Source organism: Agelaius tricolor, unplaced genomic scaffold (assembly GCF_023055355.1).
Source record: "Agelaius tricolor isolate 1412-34295 unplaced genomic scaffold, bAgeTri1.0.p SCAF_4, whole genome shotgun sequence".
NCBI classification, from domain to species: Eukaryota; Metazoa; Chordata; class Aves; order Passeriformes; family Icteridae; genus Agelaius; species Agelaius tricolor.
In genome coordinates, this window is record NW_027269264.1 from 44,600,182 (window position 1) to 44,625,698 (window position 25,517).

General features: G+C 39.2%; 1 protein-coding gene across 1 annotated transcript in view; it reads left to right on the forward strand.

Moving 5' to 3' along the window:
• Window positions 1–25,517, forward strand: part of OXCT1 (3-oxoacid CoA-transferase 1) — an 84,323-nt gene that overhangs the window by 51,848 nt on the left and 6,958 nt on the right. The window contains exons 13-16 of the mRNA XM_071425496.1: window positions 691–766; window positions 15,503–15,592; window positions 20,309–20,389; window positions 22,424–22,525. Coding sequence (XP_071281597.1) covers window positions 691–766; window positions 15,503–15,592; window positions 20,309–20,389; window positions 22,424–22,525 — 349 coding nt within the window. The remainder of the gene's footprint in view (window positions 1–690; window positions 767–15,502; window positions 15,593–20,308; window positions 20,390–22,423; window positions 22,526–25,517) is intronic.

The window sequence follows — 25,517 nt, forward strand, 5'->3', positions numbered from 1 at the left end:
TCTTCCAAATGTGGTTAGCATTTAACAACCTGTAAAATTATCATGGACTTAATCAGTTATGGTTTACAGAGGGTTAAATCTAGCTATTGGAAATAAAAAAACACTGCACTAATAGATACCATGGTGATGTTTGTGCCTACCACCACCTGGCCATCTATAAACACATTTGTAATGACATTTTAACTACTATTTTTTGGTCATTTCCAAGTATCTAATCTTTACTTGCACTCAGTGTATTTTCTTTGCTCAGCTTGCAATTGTGATCCTCGTTCCACCTCCTTAATGGAAATTCAACATCTGCACCTGTTTTTTGTTTGTTTTTTGGAAAGGAGTTTGGATGCAAACAAACACTAAATCCTAATGGCTCTGAAAAGATAATGGGTGCATGTAAATATGTTAAGGAGTGCACTAAAAAGTACGAGTTCAGAGATGATTGACTGCACATGCAATTAACCAAACCAGACAAAAGTAGGAACATTTCTGAGGCTCAGTAGGCATAAAGAGAGACATTTGCATCAGTGATACATCTAGGGGGGAAAAAAAACCCAACTACATGTGTGACAAACAGTTGCTACATTTGTCAAATGCCACCATTTTAAAATTTATGTAATGAGCATGAACAAAAGCTTGTTAAGATTTGTGGGCTGTTACTTGAACATGATATGCTAATTACACACTTTCTGTTACCAGAGGCCATGTTGATTTGACGATGCTTGGAGCTATGCAGGTGTCTAAGTACGGTGACCTGGCCAACTGGATGATTCCTGTAAGTAGGTTTTTGAACTACTGGCAGTGTACTGTGTTTGGTATAACATAAATGTAGCTGAGGACCAGGCAGAGGAAAAAAGGGCAGAAGTAGAATGGGAGTTGTGAACCTAAAAGTAGTAAAATAGAGGATATGTGTATTTTTCCTGCATACTGCTGGCACCAAGCAATCCATTATCAGAAGTCAGCCTTCTAAAATTATGCTTGTGCATTGTGAAAAGCAAAACATTATTTATGCAAGTCTTTTTTCTGCCTTTTATGTCCATGTCTTTCAAATGTCTCTTTTTTTTGGCTGAGGAGTGATGCCTTCTCTTGACAGTGGCGACTCTTTTATGGTTGTTCCTGGAGCAGTAAGTTGGAGGAAAGTGTAAACCAGGATGTAGTTCATTATAAAATTATAAAAAGAGCCTGCATTATTTTTCTGTATTTCTGTCAAAAGATTGTAGCATTGCCCTTTCAAATACATTAAGGAAAAAGCAATAATACTGTATTTAGCCAAACAGACCTGCAGGTTTCAATGATAGAAATATAAGCTAATTCCAGCATTATTTAAGCAGTGGATAACATTAAGCCATTCTTTGAACTTTATGTTCTAGCATTAAACATTAGTGACTTTCATACTGTTGACAAGTTTGATATTTTCAATGGCTTTCAATATGGTACTTTCAGATATGGTATGTATCAGAGATGTCTAGAAGCAAACTTCCTTATTAGCCTTGTTTAAAGTAATGAAACATATTTCTATCTGCCTGAGCAGTGTTTAGGGCCTTGGGAAACTGAAAGATGATTAAAGGTGGACAAAAACCCAAATGAATGTCCTTGTCTCTTGGAGAAGCATTAGTTGAACCCAGAAGTCTGTGAGCAGACCTTTGAGCATGGAAGTCATGGAGCAGTGGCTGGAGCACAAGGTGCTTTTATTGAGAGGGGATGGTGTCTGACATGAGAGCCATACAAGCAGATGTGGGAGAAAGGGTTATGTGAAGGGCTAATCCAGGTGTCTGTGTGAGTAATTGTGGGGAGTGAGAAGGGCTATGGCTAGGCTGAAATGAGCCTTTCAAGATCTGAACTATCAAATGATGAAGACAGCATTTTGTACTGACAACAAGGTTCAATTACACATGCATTTCTTGAAACACTGAAGCTAAGATTGATTGTAATCCTTCTCAAAATGGTGCAGATTTACATGTTCTTCCCTCAGTGCTTTATGTTCTCTAAAAGATAGTGATTTTAGTTTTGCATTCATATATATCAAAAAGATTGTTTTTTATATCTGGTATTGCTTATCTTACCTATGAAGTTGCCCCTCAGTTCTGTGCAACCCCAAATTTATGAATAACAGGTATGTTTTCAAAACAGGAAAGTATAAAGTGCAACTTTCAAGACTGTTTGACTTTTTGTTACCTTTGAGATGTACCTTGTTATTACATACTACAGCATACATCAGATGGATCCTCGTGACTTTTGCTGTTGTCATTTTCCTCTCTTACTGATCTTTGGCTGTTTGGAAATTTACTCTGCAGTGAGCTGTATTTACTTGTGAGTAAATATGCCAATGACACTTCATAAATCCAACCAGGAGCCTTTCCAAGCAACAGTAATTTCTCTTTGGTTACTTTTATGGAGATCTGTTGGATGGATGATTCTTAATCTACTTTATTGATGTATTACTGCTATTCTACAGTACAGATTTTAAAAATGGGATTAAACAGCCCATCGATATACAGGTCTCCCTGCTTTTCCTGTAAATAAGATGATATATTATTGTCAGTTAAATTTAATTATGGGCAAGATGTATTCCTTTTTTAGTCACAAGATTTGTGTGTGGATGATACAAAGATTGACTTTGCTGAAAACTCATAGTGTAAGGAAACTTCAAGCTGTATTTTGTTCTAATATTTTTCACTTTTCACTTCGTTTTGGTTAAATACTTCTTATACACTGTAGTTTTGGATTCTTGTATTGATGATATTTGCCATTATTTCAGAGGCAAGTAATAGCTCTGTATGTTTTGAGCAAGTACCATTATGAAGCAGACCTTTTTGTCCCATAAGAGCTTGATAACACTTGAGGCCTAGTGTGTGCATGTGTGTGTATGTGCACTTACTATTAGGAACTGAGCTGAGGAAGTCTCACTGCAGTAATTATAGCCTTTTCTTTGCTCTTATCTGCTGACTTTTAATGGAGAGAAAAATCCCCTGAGTAAAGGAAGAAGAGGGTGTGAATATTTTAAGCACATGCAGTAAACAATGCTGTTTGCTTAGGCAGAAGTTACTTCCTAAATACTGGCATTTATTGGTAATTTTATTCCATTAAGCACTACTACTTAATGGCTTTTCGTCTTCCTCACTTTGGTATTTCTCCAACTTACAAGAGGGTTTCTGAGGAGGGAAAGGAGAAGGAGGCAAATTTCTGTGAATCCCCTGGGAACAGAATGAATCTGTGTGAGAAGCTGGCCAAGAGAGTTTGAAGAGAAACACGGAGGTCATGATCATGGAGTAGGTCAGGCCAGAACAGATAACCCATGGCTGCTGGTTGTTACTGGATGGAGCCACCTTTCATTACACAAGTGCAGGACACTTGTAGCCTATCTGTGTGTCTCAGTTAATATTGGAAATTGCTGCCAGCAGGGCAGCTTCCCAGCATTTACCAAGCAGCAGCATTAGTGGTCTCACATGTGGTTTTAAAAGCTGTGGCATTGACTGCACATATCCCTGCATGTACTTGCTTCATTTCTGTTCCTTTCAACTAATGTCTTCTTGAAACCCTAAGAACAGAAGCATTCATGAAACAGTTTCTGCTGCCCTTCTGCAAGGGCCAAGTTTACTACAAAGTACTACAGCTGCAGCTTGCACAGAGTAGTGCTATTTTTTCCCCATCCTTCCTAAGAGAACACAAGTAACTCTGATTATTGTTGTGACATGTTGTCAGAGGCTGAGAATAGGTCAAAACAAAACACCAGAACTTCTGCCATGTTCCCTTGTGACACCAAGGCTTCTGTCTTTTTAATATGCATTTCTGAACAACCCATAACATTAAACAACCCTAATATCACTACTGATGTAGCTGACACACTGTAGCAGCAGAAAAAGTGTTGAAGCAATAGTGGAGGGTCCCTGTAGCTGGAAGTTGATGAATCTGAAAGCACAAAATGGATTAAATGTCCATGACATCATATTTCACTAGGCAGAAACTTCGTGCAGGGGAAAAAGCTAACTATTCAGTAAATCATTAATGCGAACGTAGCACACTCAGCAGGACTACAAGGATGTCATGAGGTTATGTAGGGAGAGTATCAGAAGAGCCAAAGTCCAACTTAGTTTGGCTGCTGCCACAGAAGACAGTAAACAGTGCTTCTATAAATACATTGATAATGAAAGGAGGGCTAAGGAAGTTGTCCATCCTTCTTTGGAGGCAGGGGGAAACATAGTGACAAAAGACATGAAAAACGCTGAAGTACATAATATCTTCTTTGCCTTAGTCTTTTATGGTCAGACCAGTTGTTCCCCAGGTACTGAGCACTCTGAGGTGGAAAACAAATGACATGAAGCAGTATAAAGCCTCTACATTTTGGGGGAGCTGGTCACCGACCTGCCACACTACTTGGACACACACAGTTGTATGGGATCAGATGGGAGCCATCCCAAGGTATTGAGAGAACTGGTGAATGTGCTCACTGAGACTTTCCATCATTTTCCAGCAGTCCTGGTTAACCTGGGAGGTACCAGGTGACTGGAGGTTTGTAGGTGTAATAGCTGTCTACAAAAGGGCCAGAAGGAGGATCCAGGGATTTGCAGGTCTGTCAGCAAAGGTCAGCAACACTGACCTTCCCTGTTAGTGTTAGGGAAAGTCATGGAATAGATCATCCTGACTGCCATCATGCAGGGCATACAGGACAACCAGGGCATCAGATAGATGGGTTTGGGAAAGGCAGTTCCTGCTTGAGAACCTGATCTTCTTTCATGACAGGGTGTCCAGCTTAGTGAATGGTGGAAAGGCTGTGTATGTTGTCTACCTGGACTTCAGTAAAGCTTTTGACATAATTTCTGACAACATAATTATGGACAAACTGGCTGCTCAGGGCTTGGATGGAGGGACACTTGGCTGGGTAAAGAACTGTGGGTGGCTGGGCCAAGGGAGTGGTGCTGAAAGGAGTTATGTCCATCTGAGGCTGGTCACTGCTTAAATTCCTCAAGGCTCAGTGTAGGGGCCAGCCCTGATTAGTATCTTTATTGATGATCTGGATGAGGGCATTGAGTGCACCCACAGTCAGTTTGCAGGTGACACCAAGCTGAGTGACAGTATTGATCTGCTGGAGGGCAGGAAGGCTCTGCAGAGGGATCTGGACAGGCTGTGTTGATGGACCAAAGCCAATGGTGTGAAGTTCAACAAGGCCAAGTGCTGGGTCCTGCCCTTGGGTCACAACAACCCCAGGCGGTGCCACAGGCTGGGACAGAGTGGCTGGAAAGCTGCCCAGTTCTGGAAGGACTTTGCGGTGCTGGAGCATGTCCACAAAAGGGCAACAAAACTGGTAAAAGGTCTGGAGCACAAGGCTTGTGATGGGTAGCTGAGGGAGCTGGGGGTGTTTAGCCTGGAGAAAAAGAAGCTCAGGGAACATCTTAATGCTCTCTGCAATTCCCTGAAAGGAGATTGTAGCTAAGTAGGATCAGCCCCTTCTCCCAGCAACTGGTAGTACAAGACAAAACAGCCTCAAGGGTTTTCAGGGCAGGTTTAGACTGAATATTAGGAATGCTTTCCTCAGCAAAAAGGTTGTCCAGCATTGGACCAGATTCTCCAGGGAAGTGGTGGAGTCAGAATCCCTGGAGGTATTTGGAAAATGTGTAGATATAGCACATAGTACCCACCATCAAAGAGGAATGAGGAGTGGTTAATAGACTGGACTTGTGTAAATTCACAAGGGCAGACAGAATACATCCAAAAGAAGCTGGCCATTTCCTAAGGCAGCAGGCTCAAAGCCTAGTGTCCAGAAATTAACAAGCAGCCTCAGAGATGATACAGGACCTGACATTATTTAGCATCCCTATTCTCTACAAACAATACAAACCAGGAAAATAGCTTTGTATATTCTTCAACTGGAAAATTAAAAATTAATTTTTAGATTGCTAAGGTAGTGCAGTTAGCTAAGGTAGCATTAAGAAAAGAAGAGAGTGATGTAATTTGTGCAGGGGGTGAAGTTTGGATACATATATCTGTACCATTCTTTGGGAAAAAAATCCTTAAATTTTAGATTCAGCAGCCTGAGATCTTAATGCTCTAATTTGGAGTAGCCAAACCTAAAGGATTAAAACATTAAGAATTAAATAAAATGAAAAAAAAAATTCTAAGCTTTATCAAAGATTATCTGAAAAGAAGAAATGAGGAAACCCATTCAAATGCAATAATAAATCCTTTAATGTACAGTCCGTAGAGGTTAGTATAACCTAAGACATTAGGAATATGATTTTATACATTATTGGTAGCTTTTCTACAGAGCCTCAAAGTACATATTTTGCACAGTTTTGGACACTCAGACCTCATTAGTAAAGATGTTTTTTAATGTAAAGGTAAATTGGCAGAGACCAGCCAGCTCTGTGTCTGCATGAGGGTTTTTTGGTTTTATTTTCCCCTTTAGCTATTTGTAGTGGCAAACCTGAAAATGGAGGTCTCCACACCAAGAGTTTTTCTTATACAAAATTATGTTTTTTAATGCTGGAAGAAAAAACACCTATGCCTGATTGTGTCCCTGACTGCCTGAGAGTGCTGTAGGTCTTCTCTGAGGAGCCCTACTGCAGCCTGTTCATCACTTTGCTTGGGTAGGAATGTCTTGCATAGGGCATATTTTCATTTTGAATCCAAACACATTGTCTAGTTACTCTCCTAGTTCTCCTAGTATATCTGTGGCATTGAATGCATTAAACTCAGTGTTTTGTTTCAAGATGTACAGCATTGCAAGTACTTTACCTATTAACTGTGAAATGTGTGAAGGACTAAAAATGGGCTAAAATCTGTATGAATAGAAAGTATGCAGATTAAATATGCTTAATGATTGTTTTCTTTTAGTATTAATACCAAGTTTCTCTCAGTAATGCTATCAAGTTGTCTGATGTCTAGGACATGAGTTGGGCTACATCAGTATTTCAACAGAGGAGAAGGATGAGACTTTCAGTGAGCCAGAGACTTCTTGGAAATCTACTTTTCAATAGGACATTGAAAGGGGTTTAGTGTCAAGATGTATTAGGTTTTTGCAGACACACATCTTGAAATTACACCTACAGTAATATACCAGTTTACTGCTTATCTCCCAACAAACATGTGCCTGAAAGCCCTGCAGAGCCTTTGCAACACAAAATTATCACTATTGCAAAAGTCCTGCAGCCAAAGAGAAGAAACAGAGTGTATTGTGTTGGCTCTACTTCTTCCACAGTTTTGATGGCTTTTTCTATCAATTTTCTTCATGCTTATTTCTCTTCAGACTGCATAGAAGGAATGTAGGAGCTCCCTATTGGTATTTTATTCATACTCCTAAATTTTCAGTATGGGAATTGGCAGCTCTGCTTTCTGGATAATGAGAGCAGCTGAAGAAATTCTGCCTGTCTCAAAAATACAAGCATATGTCAAAGGACTTCTGATCTGTGGGTTAGTGGTGAGAACTGTTACTATGATATTGGGCCATCACTTTCAAGTGAGACTAGTATTATGTTGGCAGTAAAATTTAATTATTGGATGCTATGCTATGTGTTTTGGAAATGGTATGCAAAGGTAAATGGACAGCTTAATTGTCCCATTACTCTGAAATAACATTCATCACTGTAAAGCAAATCCATTTCAATGAAGCGTGTCACAGACTGTTTTGCATTGCTCCTGAGATGCAGCTTCTCAGTGTATTCATTTGAATTTTACTCTGTCATTCAAATCTGTTACCACTGGTTATTTCAAGTTAGGTTTAGGGGAGAATAAAGGAATTAAATTTGCCCAACTTTCTTTGCATGTGTTTCATGCAGCCCTAATTTTCTGATTATGGAAAATAAAAATAAAATATAAATGCAATTAGTGCATGTATTTGTGTATGTTAAATTTTAGGGTAGAGTTATTATTACATTTTGCTAAGAAAAAGAAGTCATTCAAGAACTTATACTCCATTCTTTCAGAAATTAGACTTACTTTTTGATTTTATTTTTCACTGTGTGTTTGTGTATGTGCAAGGAGATACCTGGTTAACATTCTTCAAAACCAGGCTATTTCTTGTATGGCAAAACCATACAACTAGGGTTTTTTTAGTATCTTAAAAAAATACATTTACCCTGTTGTGCATGTAGAGTGTGCTTCGTTTTGTTGTATTCTGCCAGTATCAACTTATTGTTGTGTTGTTGCATTACCCACTCTTCTGAATGAAAAATCCTCTTAATGACTTCCCACTGTTTTTTTTTTTCCTCAGAGTAAGATCTAATCTAGCTGTCCTAGTTGACAGTATAATTACAATAATTCTGTAAGAGGGACATATGTAAGGACATAAAATCAGTGTAAAATAGAACAAGGAAATATAGTTCAGAATGCTTGAGCTTTATCCATCTTTTTTTTCATACAATCTTCATGCAGTCTTTTTCACTGGAAAAATGGAAAGTGAGATCTGAAGAGTTGTGACTTTCATTTTAGAATCAACTACAAATATACCTGTCCTTTAAATACAGGACAGGACTGTTACCAAGGGGCAAAGGAGACATCTACATTTCTATGAAGCTAGAGTAGATTTATGCATCTGTATTTCTTTAACATTACCTTCTGATTGTTTCGTGGTTTTTTTTTCCTAAAACAAAGTTTTGAGCTAATACATGCTTTCCCAAACCAACCAGGTGTAACCCCACAACTGATGAGATCATTTGGTATGGATCTGACGACCTCCTTTGCTGTGCTGTGCAGCGCTGACACATCAGTGCTGGCAGACAGTGTCCATGCAGAGAGGGAGACCTGTGTGACTGATGTGTGTTAGCAGTACTGCAGAGAGGGGCAGAGCAGAGATCTTTGAAGGGGCCTTCAGTTTATCCTTTTGACTGCGTCATTACCACAGTTGATGGTTGTGATGGCAGTACCATGTAGCCACTACATTACCTTAGCTTTTGCTTTTCTCTGTGAATCTTATACTGTTCCGGTTGCTCTGAATTTTAGTGTCTGTCCCTGGCATGATACAATAATTTCCTTTGACAAGGATGCCTTCCATAGCTTTTTTCCTTTCATATCTGACACCTCATATGTGTCTGTGGCCAGGAGAGACAATGCTGACATCTTTGCTCTCTCCTCCTATGCATCTTGTTCAGTCTTCAGGGGGATGCCTGAAAATTGAGGTTAAATCGGAAGCTTGCAGTGTGAACTAGAAGCACTTGTTATCTTCTGTAAGACTTCTTGAAACAGCAGTTTCACTAACTTTGAGCATAGTGTGAGGCATGTGTACTCTTTTATCTAATGGAAGGAAAGAGAAATTTCAGACTGAATGTTATTTGTTAATACAGTATTAGGGCAGTTGGAAACATGGGCAAGGACTCTTAGGAGAGAAGTGGCTTGATTCCTTTCCAAGCAAGGGTACATTTTTACTGTGCTTTGATATTCAATTTTGAATGGAATTATTCAAGATGCATTTAACAAGTTTTCATTGTTTCTTGAACTCGTCATTAGCATCTGCTCTGCTGTACTGTTGATGCAATACCTGTTCATCTCAAAAGATCACATTATTTTAACTTAAGCAAACAGTTCAGGTGTATTTTTTCATATAATGTTGGGAGCAGTTATAAAATTCAGTTACAGAAGAAAAGTCCGTCCCCCAGGAATGTAGAGGAAGGTTTTAAGGCACCAGCGTGGATTCAAGACCTTAAGAGTATTAGAAGGCTCCTGAATTTTTCTCTTTTTTCTCATCCAGCTCTTCTTCAGCTGTTTATCTGCTTGAATTTTCTTATTAATTGTTTCCTGCTTGTTGTAGCACCTTTCTAATTTGTTTGAAATACCATTTAGGCAAAATTTCACATTCTCTTGAAAAATATATTCATTGTCTGGCCCACATTGGAGTACTCACAAGTTTCCACTGGAATGCCAGGTTATCTTGGGCGGCATAGGTGACCAAACAAACACGAAGGTTCCTGTTTAGGAATGACTATTAGGCTAAATCAATTCCTCACGCTCTTTCATGTTGTATTTTGACCACTCAAATAATGTTCAGATGTAAATGCAATAGATGAGAAAATACATACCTTTCTCTCTTTTTCTTAAAGATGCCCCATTACCACAATAACAAAACAGTTCATTTTGCAATAAGTAGTCATTATAAGAAATTTCACTAATACTGTGTACATTTATGTAGGTCTACACAAAGAAGGCAGGACAGCTGATGATGTCTATTAAAACCCAAAGTATCAGGTCCAAAATTTCCATGTCTTGCACTCTAGTATTATTTGGACTGAGACTTAGAGGAAACTGCTGATGAAAACACAATGGGAAAAGGAGAATTCCCAACTTGTATTGTAACAGAGAAGTTGCAAGGAAATTGTCAGCTTGTGTCTGTTCTCTACCCAACTCTCTGTATAAATAACTGCAAACACTGGACCTCTCAGAAGTGCATGGCTAATCCAAAAATCTTTTATTGTTACTTCAAGCTCTGTCTGATGAAATGGGTTTTATAAAAGTGCTTCAAATTACCAGTGCTTTACGACACCACTCTTTCCTTCTGAATGGTTTCTTAAGCTAGCAACACCGTTGTAATTAAAAACTAACAAAAATCGTCTTAAATAAATTAATTGAGGGAGCAGGATAGGGCAAAAATGAGTGAAGTGTCTTTTTGGAACCATTTTTTAGCCTTGAATATTTTAATTCAAATTTAGCATGTGGCTGTCCCCTTTTCCAGTGTGGTGTGTGGGGAAATGGGGGAAAATGCAAATTATGGTAGTGTTTTGGTTTGAAAGCAAAACCAGTGAGAGGCTCCAAGTCAGAAATACAATTTATTAGGAAAAGGAAAAGAAATCAAAACCAAAATACATGCAATAATACAAAAGAAAAACTATTGACAGAGTCAGAATACAACCTGACACTCTCTTGGTCAGGATGTTGTACCAGTCCAGTTGGATTGGTGGCTGCAGTCCTCCTGGAGTGGCAGATGTGGTTCTGTTGGAGCAGTGATCTTGTAGAAGGATGTAGTCTTCCTCTGAAAATCCAGTGGAAAAAGGCAGCTGTTCCTCTGAAAATCCAGTGGAAAGACAGCTTGTTCTGTCCCAAACCCCAGATTATATCCAGGTGGGGATGCTTCGCTCCTTGCCCCTGGGCGGAGCATCTCACAGTGGGCTGGTATCATTCTGTGAGTCATGTGGTGGGTCCACTAAAGGACCCACCACAGCTCCCAGAGGGAGTAATCTCTGAGTCATGTAGAAAGGCACTGATGGGCCCATTAACAGGAGATAAGGAAAAAACAATGTCCATCGTGGTTTCAGCAGCTCTTGAAGACAGACTGTAACCTAGGACAGATAGTTTGGTAGGTGCACTGAGAGCAATGTAAGTCTCTTACGCTTTGGATCTTCCTCAAAATAAAAGCATGTAATTACTTGGCTAGTTGCATTTAATGCTGAATCGATTTGCTTTACTAGGCACCACCCTGTAGTGGTGAATATGTTTTCCTAAAGAGGAGGAGTAGATGAAGCAATTTAAAATCCTGAAGTCCTTCTCTTCAGCTTGCATTTTCCTCTTTCTTCACACAAAAAGGGATAATGTCTCTTCTCTCAGTTCTGTATGATGGTTTCTTCAGCAGTACATTTGTTGTTGACCTTCATCAGCACTTAGTTCCTCTGGAATTTACTTATCACTGTGAGTCTTTTGTAGTTAATAGAATGAAAAGGCCTGGAAAATGAGCTGATAGCATTGTCAGGATAGATGTATTGATAGCCTGATCCTCAATGCAAACATATTCTGAGTAACTGTGGAGATAATATCTAATCTTCAAATATTCTGCATTATCTTGTCATGGAGTTTCTGGCAGGCAGGTTGGAGGTCACTCCAGTCTCTGTGAGAGCTATGTTTTTCCAGGCAGGATAGAGAATGATCTGAGCCAGTGTCAGGAAGTTAAGGACGGAGATAAATCCTTTCCAGATTTCTATTTGCAAAGAAATATTTAGTAGCAATGATAATTTATGTGATAAATATATTAGTCTGACTGAACAGTGCCAAAGGGCTTGTTTATAGATTTAGGGAGATGTGATTTGTTCCTCACTATGCCAACAGCAGGGAAATGGGAATATTTTTGTGTGTGTGTGTGTGTAAGTACTTTTGTTGTGGTTTGACACTGGCTGAGCACCAGGCACCCACAAGAGCTGCTCGCTCACCTTCCCCTGCTACAGCTGGGCAAAGGAGGGAAAAGGAAAAAAAATTATCACAGTCTTCATGAGTGAAACAAGGACTGGGAGAAATATTTCAAGGACAAAACAGGCTCAACTTTAGTTGCAAAGTGAAATTTATTACTAACAGAATCAGGGGGGATAATGAGAAGTAAAATAAACCCTTAAAACACCTTTTCCCCCAAGCTCCTTCCTCCTTCTCACTGCCAGGGATACAGGGCAGGGGAGTTTTGGTCAGTTCATCACCAAGACTTCCTTCCACTGCTCCAGGAGAGGAATCCTTCCCTTGTGAGGCCATGGAGTCCCTCCCATGGGAACAGTTCTCTGTGAACTTCTCCAGTGTGGGTTCACTCCCAGGAGCAGCAGCCAGACCACACCTGCTGCACTGTGAGTCCCTCCCACGGGCAGAAACTCCTCCCAAAACTCCTGTGGCATGGTCACTCTTCCATGGGGTGCAGTCTTCCAAGGACAGGCTGCTCCAGCCTGGAAGCTGGGCCCTGTCTCTCCACTGGGTCTCCCATTGGAACACAGCCTCCTCCAGGCACCCACCTGCTCCTGCATGGGCACCTCCCCATGAGCTAGGGGTGGATCTCTGCATCCCTTATGGATCCCCACGGGCTGCAGCTGGATCTCTGCATCCCTTATGGATCCCCAGGGGCTGCAGCTGGATCTCTGCATCCCTTATGGATCCCCAGGGGCTGCAGCTGGATCTCTGCATCCCTTATGGATCGCTATGGGCTGGGGGTGGATCTCTGCATCCCTTATGGATCCCCACAGGCTGAGGGTGGATCTCTGCATCCCTTATGGACCCCACAGGCTGAGGGTGGATCTCTGCATCCCTTATGGATCCCCAGGGGCTGCAGCTGGATCTCTGCATCCCTTATGGATCCCCAGGGGCTGCAGCTGGATCTCTGCATCCCTCATGGATCCCCATGGGCTGCAGCTGGATCTCTGCATCCCTTACAGATCCCCATGGGCTGCAGCTGGATCTCTGCATCCCTTATGGATCCCCATGGGCTGCAGCTGGATCTCTGCATCCCCTGTATCCACATGGATCCCCCCATGGGCTAGGGGTGGATCTCTGCATCCCCCATGGATCCCCATGGACTGCAGCTGGATCTCAGCATCCCTATGGATCTCCATGGGCTGGGGGTGGATCTCTGCATCCCCCATGGATTCCTACAGGTTGTGCATGGATCTCTGCATCCCTATGGATCTCCATAGGCTGAGGGTGGATCTCTGCATCCCTTGTGGATCCCCACAGGCTGCAGAGGCACAGCTGCTTTGCCATGGTCTCATCACGGCCTGCAGAGGAATCTTGGCACCTCCTCCTTCTCCTTCTTCAAAGACCTTGGTGTTTTCCAAGTTGTTTCCCTCACGTGTTCTTACCTCCTTCTCTTCTCTGACTAGAAGCTGAAACCTTATGACTTTGTTTTGATTTTCTTCTTAAATATGTCATCATAGAGGTGTTACTAACCTCTCTCATTGGCCCGGTTTGGCCAGCTTCAGAGCCATCAGGGCTTGGCTCTGCTGGACACGGTGGAAGCTTCTTGCAGCTTCTCACAAGGAACCATCTTTGTGGACTCCCTGCTACCAAAAACCAGGCCATGCCAAACCAATACAACTGCCTTCATTACATTAGAGACCATAATGATCTAGAGACTAACAAGTAGCTGGCCTGGCAGTTTAATGAGACAAGTCTCTTCCATATGTTTTTTATCATGGACCTTAGGTGCTGATACTTGTAAGGTGTTGGATTACATAGCTGATAAAAGGAAGCACAAGAGAAGAGCTTTGCACTAGGAAGTTTTCCAGGCATTTAATCATAACCTTTTAGGTTTTATATCTGTAACAGTAAATGTTGTATTACTGTCTGTATAACCACTCAAAAGCAAATGCAAACCATTTGAGGCAGAAATGAATTTATTTTCATCAGAATAAGAATATTATGAGTTTGAAGGGACCCACAAGGATCATCAAAGTCCAACTCCTGGCCCTGCACAGCACCATCCCCAGGAGTCACACCATGTGCCTGAGAGCATTGCCCAAACACTTCTTCAATCCTGCCAGGCTTGGTGCTGTGACCACTTCCTTGGGAGTCTGCTCCAGTGCCCTGGGTGAAAACCACCCTCTAGGTGGAAAGCCCTTTTCTGATCTCCAACCTAATCCTGCCCTGACACAACTTCAGGCCATTCCCTCACATGCTGTCACAGGTCACCACAGAGAAGAGATCAGTGCCTGCTCCTCCTCTTCTTCTCTAAAGACAGTTGTAACTGCAATGTGGTGTCCTCTCCTATTCTCCAGGCTGACCTGATCTCAGCCATTCCTCATATGGCTTCCCCTCAAGGCCCTTCACCATCCTGGTTGCCCTCCTTATGTCATGTTTCCTACTAGCCCCTCTTGCACTCCCCTTTCTCTCCTCCTTGGCAGCTCTGGTTGGCATGTGAGGTTGTTGCCGTCTTTAGTTATTGGGGTCTAGAGCTTTTTCAAAAGTGATTGCTCTGCTCATACTCACAGAGCTTTGTACGTCTGATCATCTCCTGTCAGCAGTGTGTCAGGTCTGGACCTCTTTACCTTCCAAGATCAGATGCATCCAGTTTAAGGTAATGGAAGCAGGCAGGATTAAATGCCATAGCATTACAGAAAGTAAAAATACAGGTAGCTGAACACCACACCACAAGACATCTGCTGGGATAACATGTGCAATTGTATCCCACTTTAACAGAAGAATGAGTCCAGAGGCTGAGAGCATTCCATGTTTTGAGGGACAAACAGAAGCGAATACTGAGCCACATTTATGTATTTACCCATACTCTGAAATGACCTCTACAGACATCTGGAATGGACCAAACCCAATTGGTTTCTGCTGATATAGTGATACAAAGCATGGCTTTCTGAAGTGGCAAGAGACTTTCTAAACTGTGAGGTGGATGTACAGTGTTCAGATGTTCTTGTTGCTGCATTTATAAGTAGAGATTTCTTTTGAGGAAGCAGTAACATTTCCATCAACAGATAGATGTACTCTTTGCTTTCATGGGACGAAACCATTGGAACTAAATTCATTGCTCCTCAGTGTCGGTGCTTTCACTAAGCCGATGATACTACTCAGATTTTGGTTACACTCAAGGAAAGAGCCATGGCAGTGGCTCTCCTTATTCTACTCATCATTCTTCTCCTATATGCATCAAATAGAGCCAAGAATGAGACAGCTCGTTTCCCTCTGTTGGTGTTTGAATACTGTGGCTATGAAATAGGTGGGCTTTCAATGCAGGAAATGTTGACTATCTTGTGCTGTCACTTGCAGGCATAATATTATCTTTAAAAAAAAACTAAAACCAACAAATAATATTACATTTCCATTAAAAATTTCATTTTAGGGTAAGATGGTGAAAGGAATGGGGGGTGCAATGGACCTGGTATCCAGTGCACAGACCAAAGTGGTTGTCACCATGGAACACTCAGCCAAGGTAAGGCTCTGGCACTTTCTAAATCAGTGTTTTGTGCTGCACAAAAGACAAAAAAATAAACAGGAAAAAAAGGACATATCCATTCTGCTGCTTTGTGAGGATTTGACAGTTTTGCTGTTATTATGGTGATGCAACTGGAGGCTAGGTTAATATGGGTCCTTTCCTCTAGTAAGTGAATCATTCACCATGGGAGAAAAAATGAAATATTAACTTCAAGTTTAAAAGCTGCACACATATTTTTTAGCTACTTCATGCAAATTTAATGGGGATAGCCATTGCCGAAGCTATAGTAGCTGCTGCTCTACTCTTTGCCTCAGAATAATTTGAAAAATGAGATTTCCCATGGTTATGATGGAAAGATATTTACCTTTGAAGTTGCCAGTCAAATTGGTACTGACAGCTTAATAGAATATATTTTTTGGCATGATGAGATGCAGGCTACCTTACATCATGTGTTAAGTGGTTAATCTAGAGACTTCTTTGTGAGGGCATTGATATAGGTATATGCTATAGATAGAAGTGACCCCCAAAAGATCATAGGAAACTTTGCATTTGAAACTTCTAACACAGGACAAAAATGTACTGAAGGAGAAAAATCTTTACTTTTTTTTTTTAATTATTGTGTTTCTCTTATTCCAAAGTTATTATATGTCTGCAACAAGAATTAATTTTTTATTTTCCAAAGTAATATCTCTTGTCAGAATTTGCGTGGTAAACTGTAGTAAATACGTAAATATGAGAGTAAATGTATTAACTGTTCTGTGTTTTTTAAATGAGATTTGAAAAATTAATTTTCACTTAAAAATAAACACAAATATATATTGAAAAATGTTGTAGTTTCACAATTTATACTAAACTGTGATCTCAAGGAGCACATTTTGAGTAACAGGGCTGAGTTTAACCTGATAGTTGTCATGTTCATATGCATATATGAGTAAATGAAAATATTAAATGAATTCATCGTCATGGCTTGCATTACTATCACACAGCCTCCCAAAAACTGTAGCAACATAGGGAGTTATCCATTTGCTTAGACACACACTTTAGGTATTCATGTGATCTGAATAAATATTTATGCTAAATGTCTACTTAGTGTGGAATTTGGTTAAGGCTTAGAGTCCACATTCAATATAATCAAACCAGTTTTTCTCCTAAAAGTACTATTGCTAAAATATTTTTCCAAAAGAGTGTTTGGAAATTGTTTGCTGGGTTGTTTTTGTTTTGTCTGTAGGAGTAGTGAAACAAGAAAAGAAGGAAAACAGAGATAGGTTCACTGTTATGAGCAAGTCAGGCATAGAATTATTTATTTTGGTGTATGTATACCTACTTTGTCCACTTTTGTGCATGGTGTGCCTAGTGTGCACTTCTGCAGTTACAGATTTTCATAAATCATTTCTTCAGCTTTTGTGCAAAGGCACTGCCAAATTAACAACATGTGATATTTTTATTTTATTCTTATTTTAAAGTGGCACTTTTTCCTATTACCTAGCCTCCTTCTGGGGTCTTCATATTGATACTTCTTGCTTGCTCAAGTGTGAGGATTATGTCCTATAGAAATCTAGTGTTTAGAGATCAAAACTGCTGTTAGAGTTTTCAGGCGCTCTTCCTTTTTTTCTTCCCTTTTTTTTTTAATAGTCAAATAAATATAGCACCCATGAAGCCAGTTCTGAAAGTCAGAAACCTTTTGTTGGGGGTGACTCCATCTTCCAGAGCTGATTTTCTACTCATGGCTTTACACCCAATATTTTATCAGACTTACTGCCTGTGAATGTCTGCATCAGAGGAGCAATCCTTCATCCTGCTCAAAGCCCAGTGTGCTACTGAGTGAAAGAACAGTTTGCAAGTACTGAGACAGTCTCTTGTGTCTGCTGGCTCTTTAGTAAAGGGACGTTTCTGTAATTTTATTCTCCAAATAAATAAGAACTCTACCATCAGACATTAAAATTTCCTGTAAATCTACAACAGTCAAGATTTGATGAATGGAAATATGGTGGAAGATATGGGGTATGGGCAGTGCCTTCACTGGACATGTGCAAGAGGTGCTGCAAGAGGTAGTTCTTGTGCTAGTTTTGTCTAATTTATGATCTTGTGAAGGACCTTCTAATCCCTTCCAAGTTTGGTTGGTTGTTTTCTTTTGGTAATAGTGATGACTTGTTAAACATTAAAGTAAGTTTTTAAAGAGTTTAATAGCCCTTTTCCTTTCAGTAGACATGTTGCAGTTTTTAAACATAGAAATAGGCTGAGTCCTTGCAGCACAGGCAGAATATAATTTACATTGAATCATGATGGTGAAACTAGTCACTGTTTTACCACTCAAATAAATACTCAGAGAATTTTAGTCTTTTAAAACTCTGATATGAAGTATGTTAAAAATAAAAACAAATATGCTCAGTCCCAAGTTAATTACATTTTAAATTACATGTAATGAAAACCAAAATGTACAGAAGGTAGATGAGACAACATGAAATCAGCATTGTGGAAGAATCATCAGCTTAAGAACTGCTGTTGAGGAAGGGTAACAGACAAGTACACAAAATGATGACGAAATGGGGTAGGTGGATGCAGAATTGCCACTGCCTCATAAACAATGTAGGGATAACTGACTGAAATTAGTTTAAACGAGAAGAAACACTTTCCACAGCCAGCTAATAAAGTTGTGGATGATAGCAGAATGATGCAAAAATCTCAAGGAATTAAGTCTATATAGAAAGAATTAAACTATTTTATGAGGTTGAGTTCATCAATGGCAATTAAATGCCACTGCCTGGAAACAGTCTCTGCCTCAGAAAATCTGTGCATTACAGCATTATCAGGAACCAAGAGGGCATATTTGCAGAAGGATATTTCAATTTTTGCTCTATATGCTTAGGCCACCGAGAGACACTTGGCAAATGGACCTTTTGTCAAATTCATTAGTTTTTCTTAATGTATTTTTTTCTAAATTACCTCTTCTTTCATAGCCATGAAGAAAAGAATAATATAATATAAGCTTGTTATTTAATGCCAAAACAATCCCTGTGCATTTATGTCTAATTTGCTAAGTACTGCCTGAGAGAATTAGAAGTCAAGTCCTTACCCCCATACCATCATTGACATGTTTTGCAAAACACAGTAGTGTAGAGGCTGGTAATTGTTCCATGTTGTGAAATGAGTTGCTTACACTGTTCAGAAAAACAGAATGGAGACTGGTTTTAAGCACTTGATTTGGGCATGACTGAAATGTAGAACACTGAATTGAAAATACCTTTCTGTGAAAAGTTCTGATTTTAACGTGTTGTGGAAGACTAAGGACATTTTTGTTCTTCAACAACAGAATCTTTTATTTAAAGCAGATTGGAACACCTAAGGTTTTATGTATCTACACAATAGTCTTTCCCTTTATCTGAACAAATCCTGAATAAATCTGAATAAATTCAGATGGTAAAAATCATGCAGTTCCATTTAATTTGCTCTTCTTACAGTGCCCTGATGGATGTATTCCAAAAGTCACAGAATCATTTAGGTTGAAAAAGGCCTCCAAGATCATTGAGTCTAACCTTTGAAAAGATCAGGAAATGCATTTCATCTTTAAGGCTAGCTGGTGATACAATAATCTTCAGCTCAAGTGTTAAGAAGCTCAAATGTATCAGTTCTCAGGGTCACAGGAGCCATTCAGGCTGTCACCTCCATAAGTCCATGCCTTTCAATCTCAATTAGGTACCATGAGGAGACACTTCATTTCACATGGCTGAAAAGTGTATCTGATATGTTGATGAAGATATTACAAATAGCCCAGATTCATCTTGGCTCTTAGGCAGATTGCACAAGGACATTCCCAAGATGGACAGGATATAAAAGTAGATCAATTGAAGGTAACTGGAATGAAGAAATAGTTCCTCATAGTGAAAGATAAATTCAAAAACATATGGATTGCTCATTGTGTTATCACCCAGGAGTCAAACTGGCTGCGAGATGGCCCCTGATTAAGCCTTAAGGTAAACTGATGATTCTAAATGGTTAAATGAGGCATGTTATACTCTGAGACTTTTGAAACGCATAACTGAAAATTGATAATTAGACAAAAAGTTAAAAGCATGGGGTAATGAGAGAAGTGTGCACTTAATGTTACTTCTGTAAAACACAAATACTGACCAAAAAAGTAATGATCCATCTACCTTGCATCCATTCATGGCTCTTGCAGCCTACATTAACTTAGTATGATCAAGAGACATTTTATTAACTATTATTTTTTTTAAATGAAGAAGAAGAATGGAAAAAAAACCCAAGGACTTTCCCAGAGACAATATGAATAAATAAACTGGATTTACTATTTTGACAGCATGACTCTGCACTTGAACTCTGGGGATCTGAAGTTCCTCTGTGTGTGGCTGATCCTGCACATACCATTTGTGATAAAGGATAAGACAGGGAAATATGTTGCCCATAGTGTTCTTCCCTAATTTTTGTTCTCACATCAGTGAGGTTCCATATATCTCTTGTTCCATATCTCATCGTAGCAGCAAGGGCAGATTATTAAGCAGCAGTGTGCAGGACTTTTAAACTCAGGAGTCCACTCAGTGGTACAGTAAGATTCTTACTAGTCAGCCATTGAAGTGAATTTGAAGAGTGTTCTGAGCACATTGAGTATTAAAATAGCACTGAATGGCGACGGCTGTGATTTTCATGAACATATTTGAGTTTTTTAAAAAACTGATATATGTATATTGTTAAACACAGGGAAATGTCCATAAAATCCTGGAGAAATGCAGTTTACCACTTACTGGGAAGCAATGTGTTGACCGCATCATTACAGAAAAGGTAAAGTACTTTTCTTGACTCCTTGTTAATAATTTCCTCCTCTATCCCTAATAACAATAGCAAAGCTTAGTAAAACTGAAGAATATTTTCAATATCTGTTGCCTCGAGGTGAAAAGATGGCCTTGGGGTTCCGATACAGAGGTCTTGGGGCTCATATTTTTCTTTTTAAAGTTTTGACATCTAGCATACTGAACTGTACCCTAAGATGCCTTCAGAACAAAGATGCCACATATGACAGGCATGAAAAGTGTTCATCTCCTTGTTTTCCCCCAAAATATTTCTGAAAATTTGCTGTGACATGCCAGTTTTCTAATATGGCTGTAATCACAGCTTGGGAGGCAAAGGTGCATTGTTGTTTGCTTTTGTTACGTTTTTGTTTAGTTTGTTTTTGTCCTTTTGTTTTGTTTGTTGTTTTTTTTTTTTTTTCCAGCAGAGCAGACATAGCTTGGACAATTGGCAACTTCTTTCATGTATACTACATACTGTTTCAGAGAAACCTGTGGCTGTAGCAGAGCTTTAGTTCTTTTGTCCTTACTTGATTCCATTTGTGAAGCAATTTATTCTGGAAAGTATAAGTGGAAGTACATACGAGCATCTCATACTGCTGCTGCTCAAAGTACACTAGTGGATCTTTTCAGCAAAGGATAAGTGACTTAAGGTTTTTTGCTGTAATCATGCATTTTATTTTTGGTGTTTACATTTTTAAGGACTTAGAGTAGTCCCTCTGTGAGCCATCTGTCATGTCAAGTACAATGCATCAAAGGTGCTGATGAAGAATTTGCTTTCTCATGGTGGTATATTGCTATATCTAAAGGATTTTTCTTCACGAAGTAAAGGAAAATTTATTAAAATATGGAAGTTTTCTTTTTTTAAAATTATTCTTCTACCAACTGGCCACGTACAAATGTAAGGTACAAAGAAAATGAGAGGGAACAAGGACTAACAGAAAATAAACAAGTCAAAATGTCTCTAATATTTATCAATTACCAGATCTTGTGGCTTTATTAGGAAATGATATAATGTGCAACAACATTTGGATAGTGTTGCAAATTCTGTTTCCACATTAGCATCCTGGAGTGTTCCTTATGCCCTGCGTTTCTTTTAGGACTTAAAGAAGCTGTCTTTTTCCAGTCCTATAAAAAGCAGTTTCAGTTGGGAAGTGGTCCTTCCCAAAGGACCACTAGGCTTCAGGACACTTCTGTGACAAGTTTATGACTTCACTTTCATTTCAAGTTGAAGCTTTGCTGGTCATTTGCTACTAAACTTTTATTTTTAAGGAAAATTACTTTAGACCTTATGGTTTCCCTGGCAACTAGATTGCAACCTGTGCATGTCCCTCTGGTAGGCACTATTAAAGTGCACGTTGTTTTACAGGTATTTTTATTTGATGCACTTGTAAGTCTCAGAGGTGGAGTGCATATCTTATAAAGACATCAGACAGAGCAGCCTTTGCTCCTTCAGCCTCTTCCTCTCAGGCTTTCTTTTAAAAATACTGCAGGGCATCTTTTCTTTCATTGCTAGCTTCTAAGAATTCTAGCATTTGTATTGAGTATGCAGTAGCTGTTGGAGAAACTTATAGTCAGACAAAGATGATCTCTCTACTGGCCATGAAATGAAATAAAACAATGGGAAGACATTCTCTGCCCTGTTTCTTTTGTGGTCTCTTGGTGGACATATTCTTACGGCAAAGAACATCTCATCCCTTTCCTTTGAACCTCCCATTCTCACCAGATTGGAGCAGCAGGCATGGTCCACATTTCCTGCAGTGATGAACAGTTGCACTTTTTCCCCCACAAAACTACTACATACTAGCTTCTAGATATTCTAACACATTCTAGATTCTCTTTCTCAGTACAAATAAATGTAGCAGAAACCTGTATTAGTCAGTTATGAAAGTGAAAAGTAGCATCTTATGTTACTGAAGGAATGCTATCTACTTCAGCACACCATTTAGTTCAGTGTTACTGCATTTACATCCTCATTTTCCCTTTTAATAATAATTAAAAAAAATTATGTGCTTTTTTAACTTAATAGGCAGTGTTTGATGTGGACAAGAAGAAGGGATTGACCCTCATAGAAATCTGGGAAGGACTGACAGTAGATGATATCAAGAAAAGCACTGGCTGTGACTTTGCAGTAAGTAATTTTACAAACTGGTACAGTTTGGAGTCAGAACAAATACTCTCCACAAATACTTACCACTTGAAGGCTTGTAGTTGAAGTAAGTTTCTTCTTTATACGTGAGGACTGAATAGATTACATGTGGGATTTACAATGAAAGATAATTTGGAGCTAATATAGTGTGATGATGTCAGAAGCATCAGAAGCTAGGAAAACCAGGAGAGATGGAGAAATAAAGTTAAATTAGAGTAAAGTTTAAAAAGTTAAATAAAGTTTAAATTAGAGTAAAAAGACAAGTGTAAAGGAAATTTCTTTGCTTTGAAGATGGGAATTGATTCATCTCTAAAAGATGGATAAATATTTATTTTTTCACTGTATAAGCTAGTTTACCTAACTCTCTGTAGCTGACTTTCCATGCTATCTTTAGGTGGAGTTGTGAGTCTTCTTGACAGAAGTGACTACAGTTTTCCCCTCTGTTTTAGTAGTGCCAATCAATGAACTGCCTTGTACAAATTGAACTTAAGCTCTGCATTAATCCAGAAAACCCCTGCCTTTTGACATTCACATTCATTCTTAAGTCTTACTTAATGAAAACACAAAACTACGTAATTAATGAAAAGCTGTAGCATTCTAGAGTGTAACTGAATGCATGTGTAGTTGATAATATAGTTTCTTCTTGGCCTGTCCCTACATCAGCATTTCAAATTTTCAAAATACAGCATCTTTTCCTCTGTGTTGTGAAGTCTTTTGGGGAAATTCAACCCTCCTTTGGCAGGGGCAGCAAATATGAGAGTGTAAAAATTGTGCTGTAAAAATAGTTCAGGAATATTTAGTAATGAAGTAAAATACTCCTTTTTGCAGAGTTTCATAGCATGGCTATGGCACTTTATTGAGAGACTGCAGAGCATTTAGTATGTGTGAGAGTTTCTTATTAAGGCTTTGAGCATATTCTTGGTAGTAAGGAAACTTGCTGAGCAATGAACCTGTGAAATTTCATTTATTTCCTGTGTTCATAAGAGAGTATTTCTGATAACTAAATATGATTGTGTGTGTTTCTCCTTAGATATTTTAAATAAAGGTCTGTTAACTACTGAAAATACCTTTAATTATCTGAGAAAAAGATGCTGGATTTAAAGACTCGTAGCCTGCAACTGCAGAGTGCAGGAAGGTGCTACAGAATCACTTTGCTGAACATAACAATGCTACGTTACTAGCTTTCCATGTCATATTTTAGGGAAGTCATTATTATTTCTTAATTTAAAGTGGAAGCAACCTTCCATATACAGCAGTTCTGTGTGGAAATGAAATGATTCAATCAGCTTCTGACTTTGCTCTAGTAAAAAAATTATCAATTTTTTAAAACTTTGATAATGCCAGGACTTCTTTTTCTTGGCCTGATCTGTCAAGCAGCTAGCATCCAGAAGTAAAACATAAAAATGATCTTTATATGTATTTATCTATCTCAGTCAGTCACTTTGCTTTGTTCTTTTGGATTTAATTTGGGGAGTAACTTCATGATGAATTTGAAAGTGCAATTTTTAGTAAGCTTTTAAATAGATGTGAACTACAGCAAAGGACTTCTGTTTGTAGAAGTCACTGAAAACACTCCTTACTTGTTCCAATCTGCTTGTTTGAAAAGACCTGGGTTTTTTTTTTTTGGTTGAGATGACCAAGAGATATCTATTCAATTAAGTGGTGTTTCCCAAAGTAAAGGCTAGCTGCCTATGCTCAAGGCAGTGAAAGCAGAAGCAAGCAAAAAATTCAGAGAAAGAAGTGATAAGATTAAACTGTTGGGCCATGAGATTAAGCTTTGCAGCAGGTATGACAGGGCAAGGCAGTTAGGTCCAAAGAAAAGATTAACACCTCCCACTGTTCCTTGGTGCTTTCCTGCAAATGTTTCAAACAAGTGATATAAACTTAAACTCTTTAGTGTAGCCTGAAGTTAGGAGTTGATGAGAGGTATTGGAACAATTCACTGTCTGGTTCTCTGGGATGTCTCTCTAAGATCAGGAAGGGACAATTCACAGGGATCATTTCCTAGTTCTCCAGAAAGCAAACTCCATCACAGTCTGCTTTGTTTGGCTGCTGCAGTCATGCATGAAATCACGAGCTGTGGGCATAAAAAATGTAGATGCTTCTTGGTTTATGCATTTACATGTACTTACCTTGAAAGCTTGCATAAATGCTTGCAAAGCAATGCTTGTTTGCAAAGCATGTACCTCTGCCAGAGCACGTGCAGGTGTTGGTGTGATTTACTTATGGCTCCTTACAAAAGTGCCCGCAGTCCGTACAGCACTGCAGATTGAAAGCATGACACAAACCTCAATTATTTGTTTATTAAACCTGTGGCATGGAAGTGCACTAGCCCTTTCTTTCTTTTTTTCCTCCCCATCCTGTAAAGAATGTTTCCAGGTCATAGTGTCCCAGTCCTGCTGTCATTGAAACCCTTACCAAATCTTCTGTGGAAATCTTTGACAGCAAGACTGGGTTGCTGTTGTGTAATACTGGACCCTTGATGGCCTGAATTACATATATAGCAAACAGCTACAGGTTCTTTGCTTAGTTTTGAATTTCAGAAAATAGGAATTTGAGGATAGTGTTTGGCAGTTACTCAGAATGCAGCATCCTTGGTCCTTTTTTTTCACATTTCAAAACTCTGCCTCAGGCTTTCTTGCAAGAGTAACAGTTGTGCTTGTGATTATTTATGTTCACTGAATGAGACATCTTGGGTTTATTTATATCGGTAACAGGAGCTTTAGTGATACTGTATTGCCACAGTAAAAGCAGGATCATATATTTTACTAGTTTGAAACAGAGCTAATCAGGGGAAAATGAGGAGCTGACCCCTTTTTCTAGTAGCTTTTTTTTCAGTAGATGCCATGTATGATCTGAACTAAAACAAATGTCTCTCTGAGTTCACTAGAAATGAGATTTTAAGAGATGGGTATATCTTTATATGTAACTGTCTTAGCCCATGTAGACTACTCCTGTTTGGAGAGGAGAAATT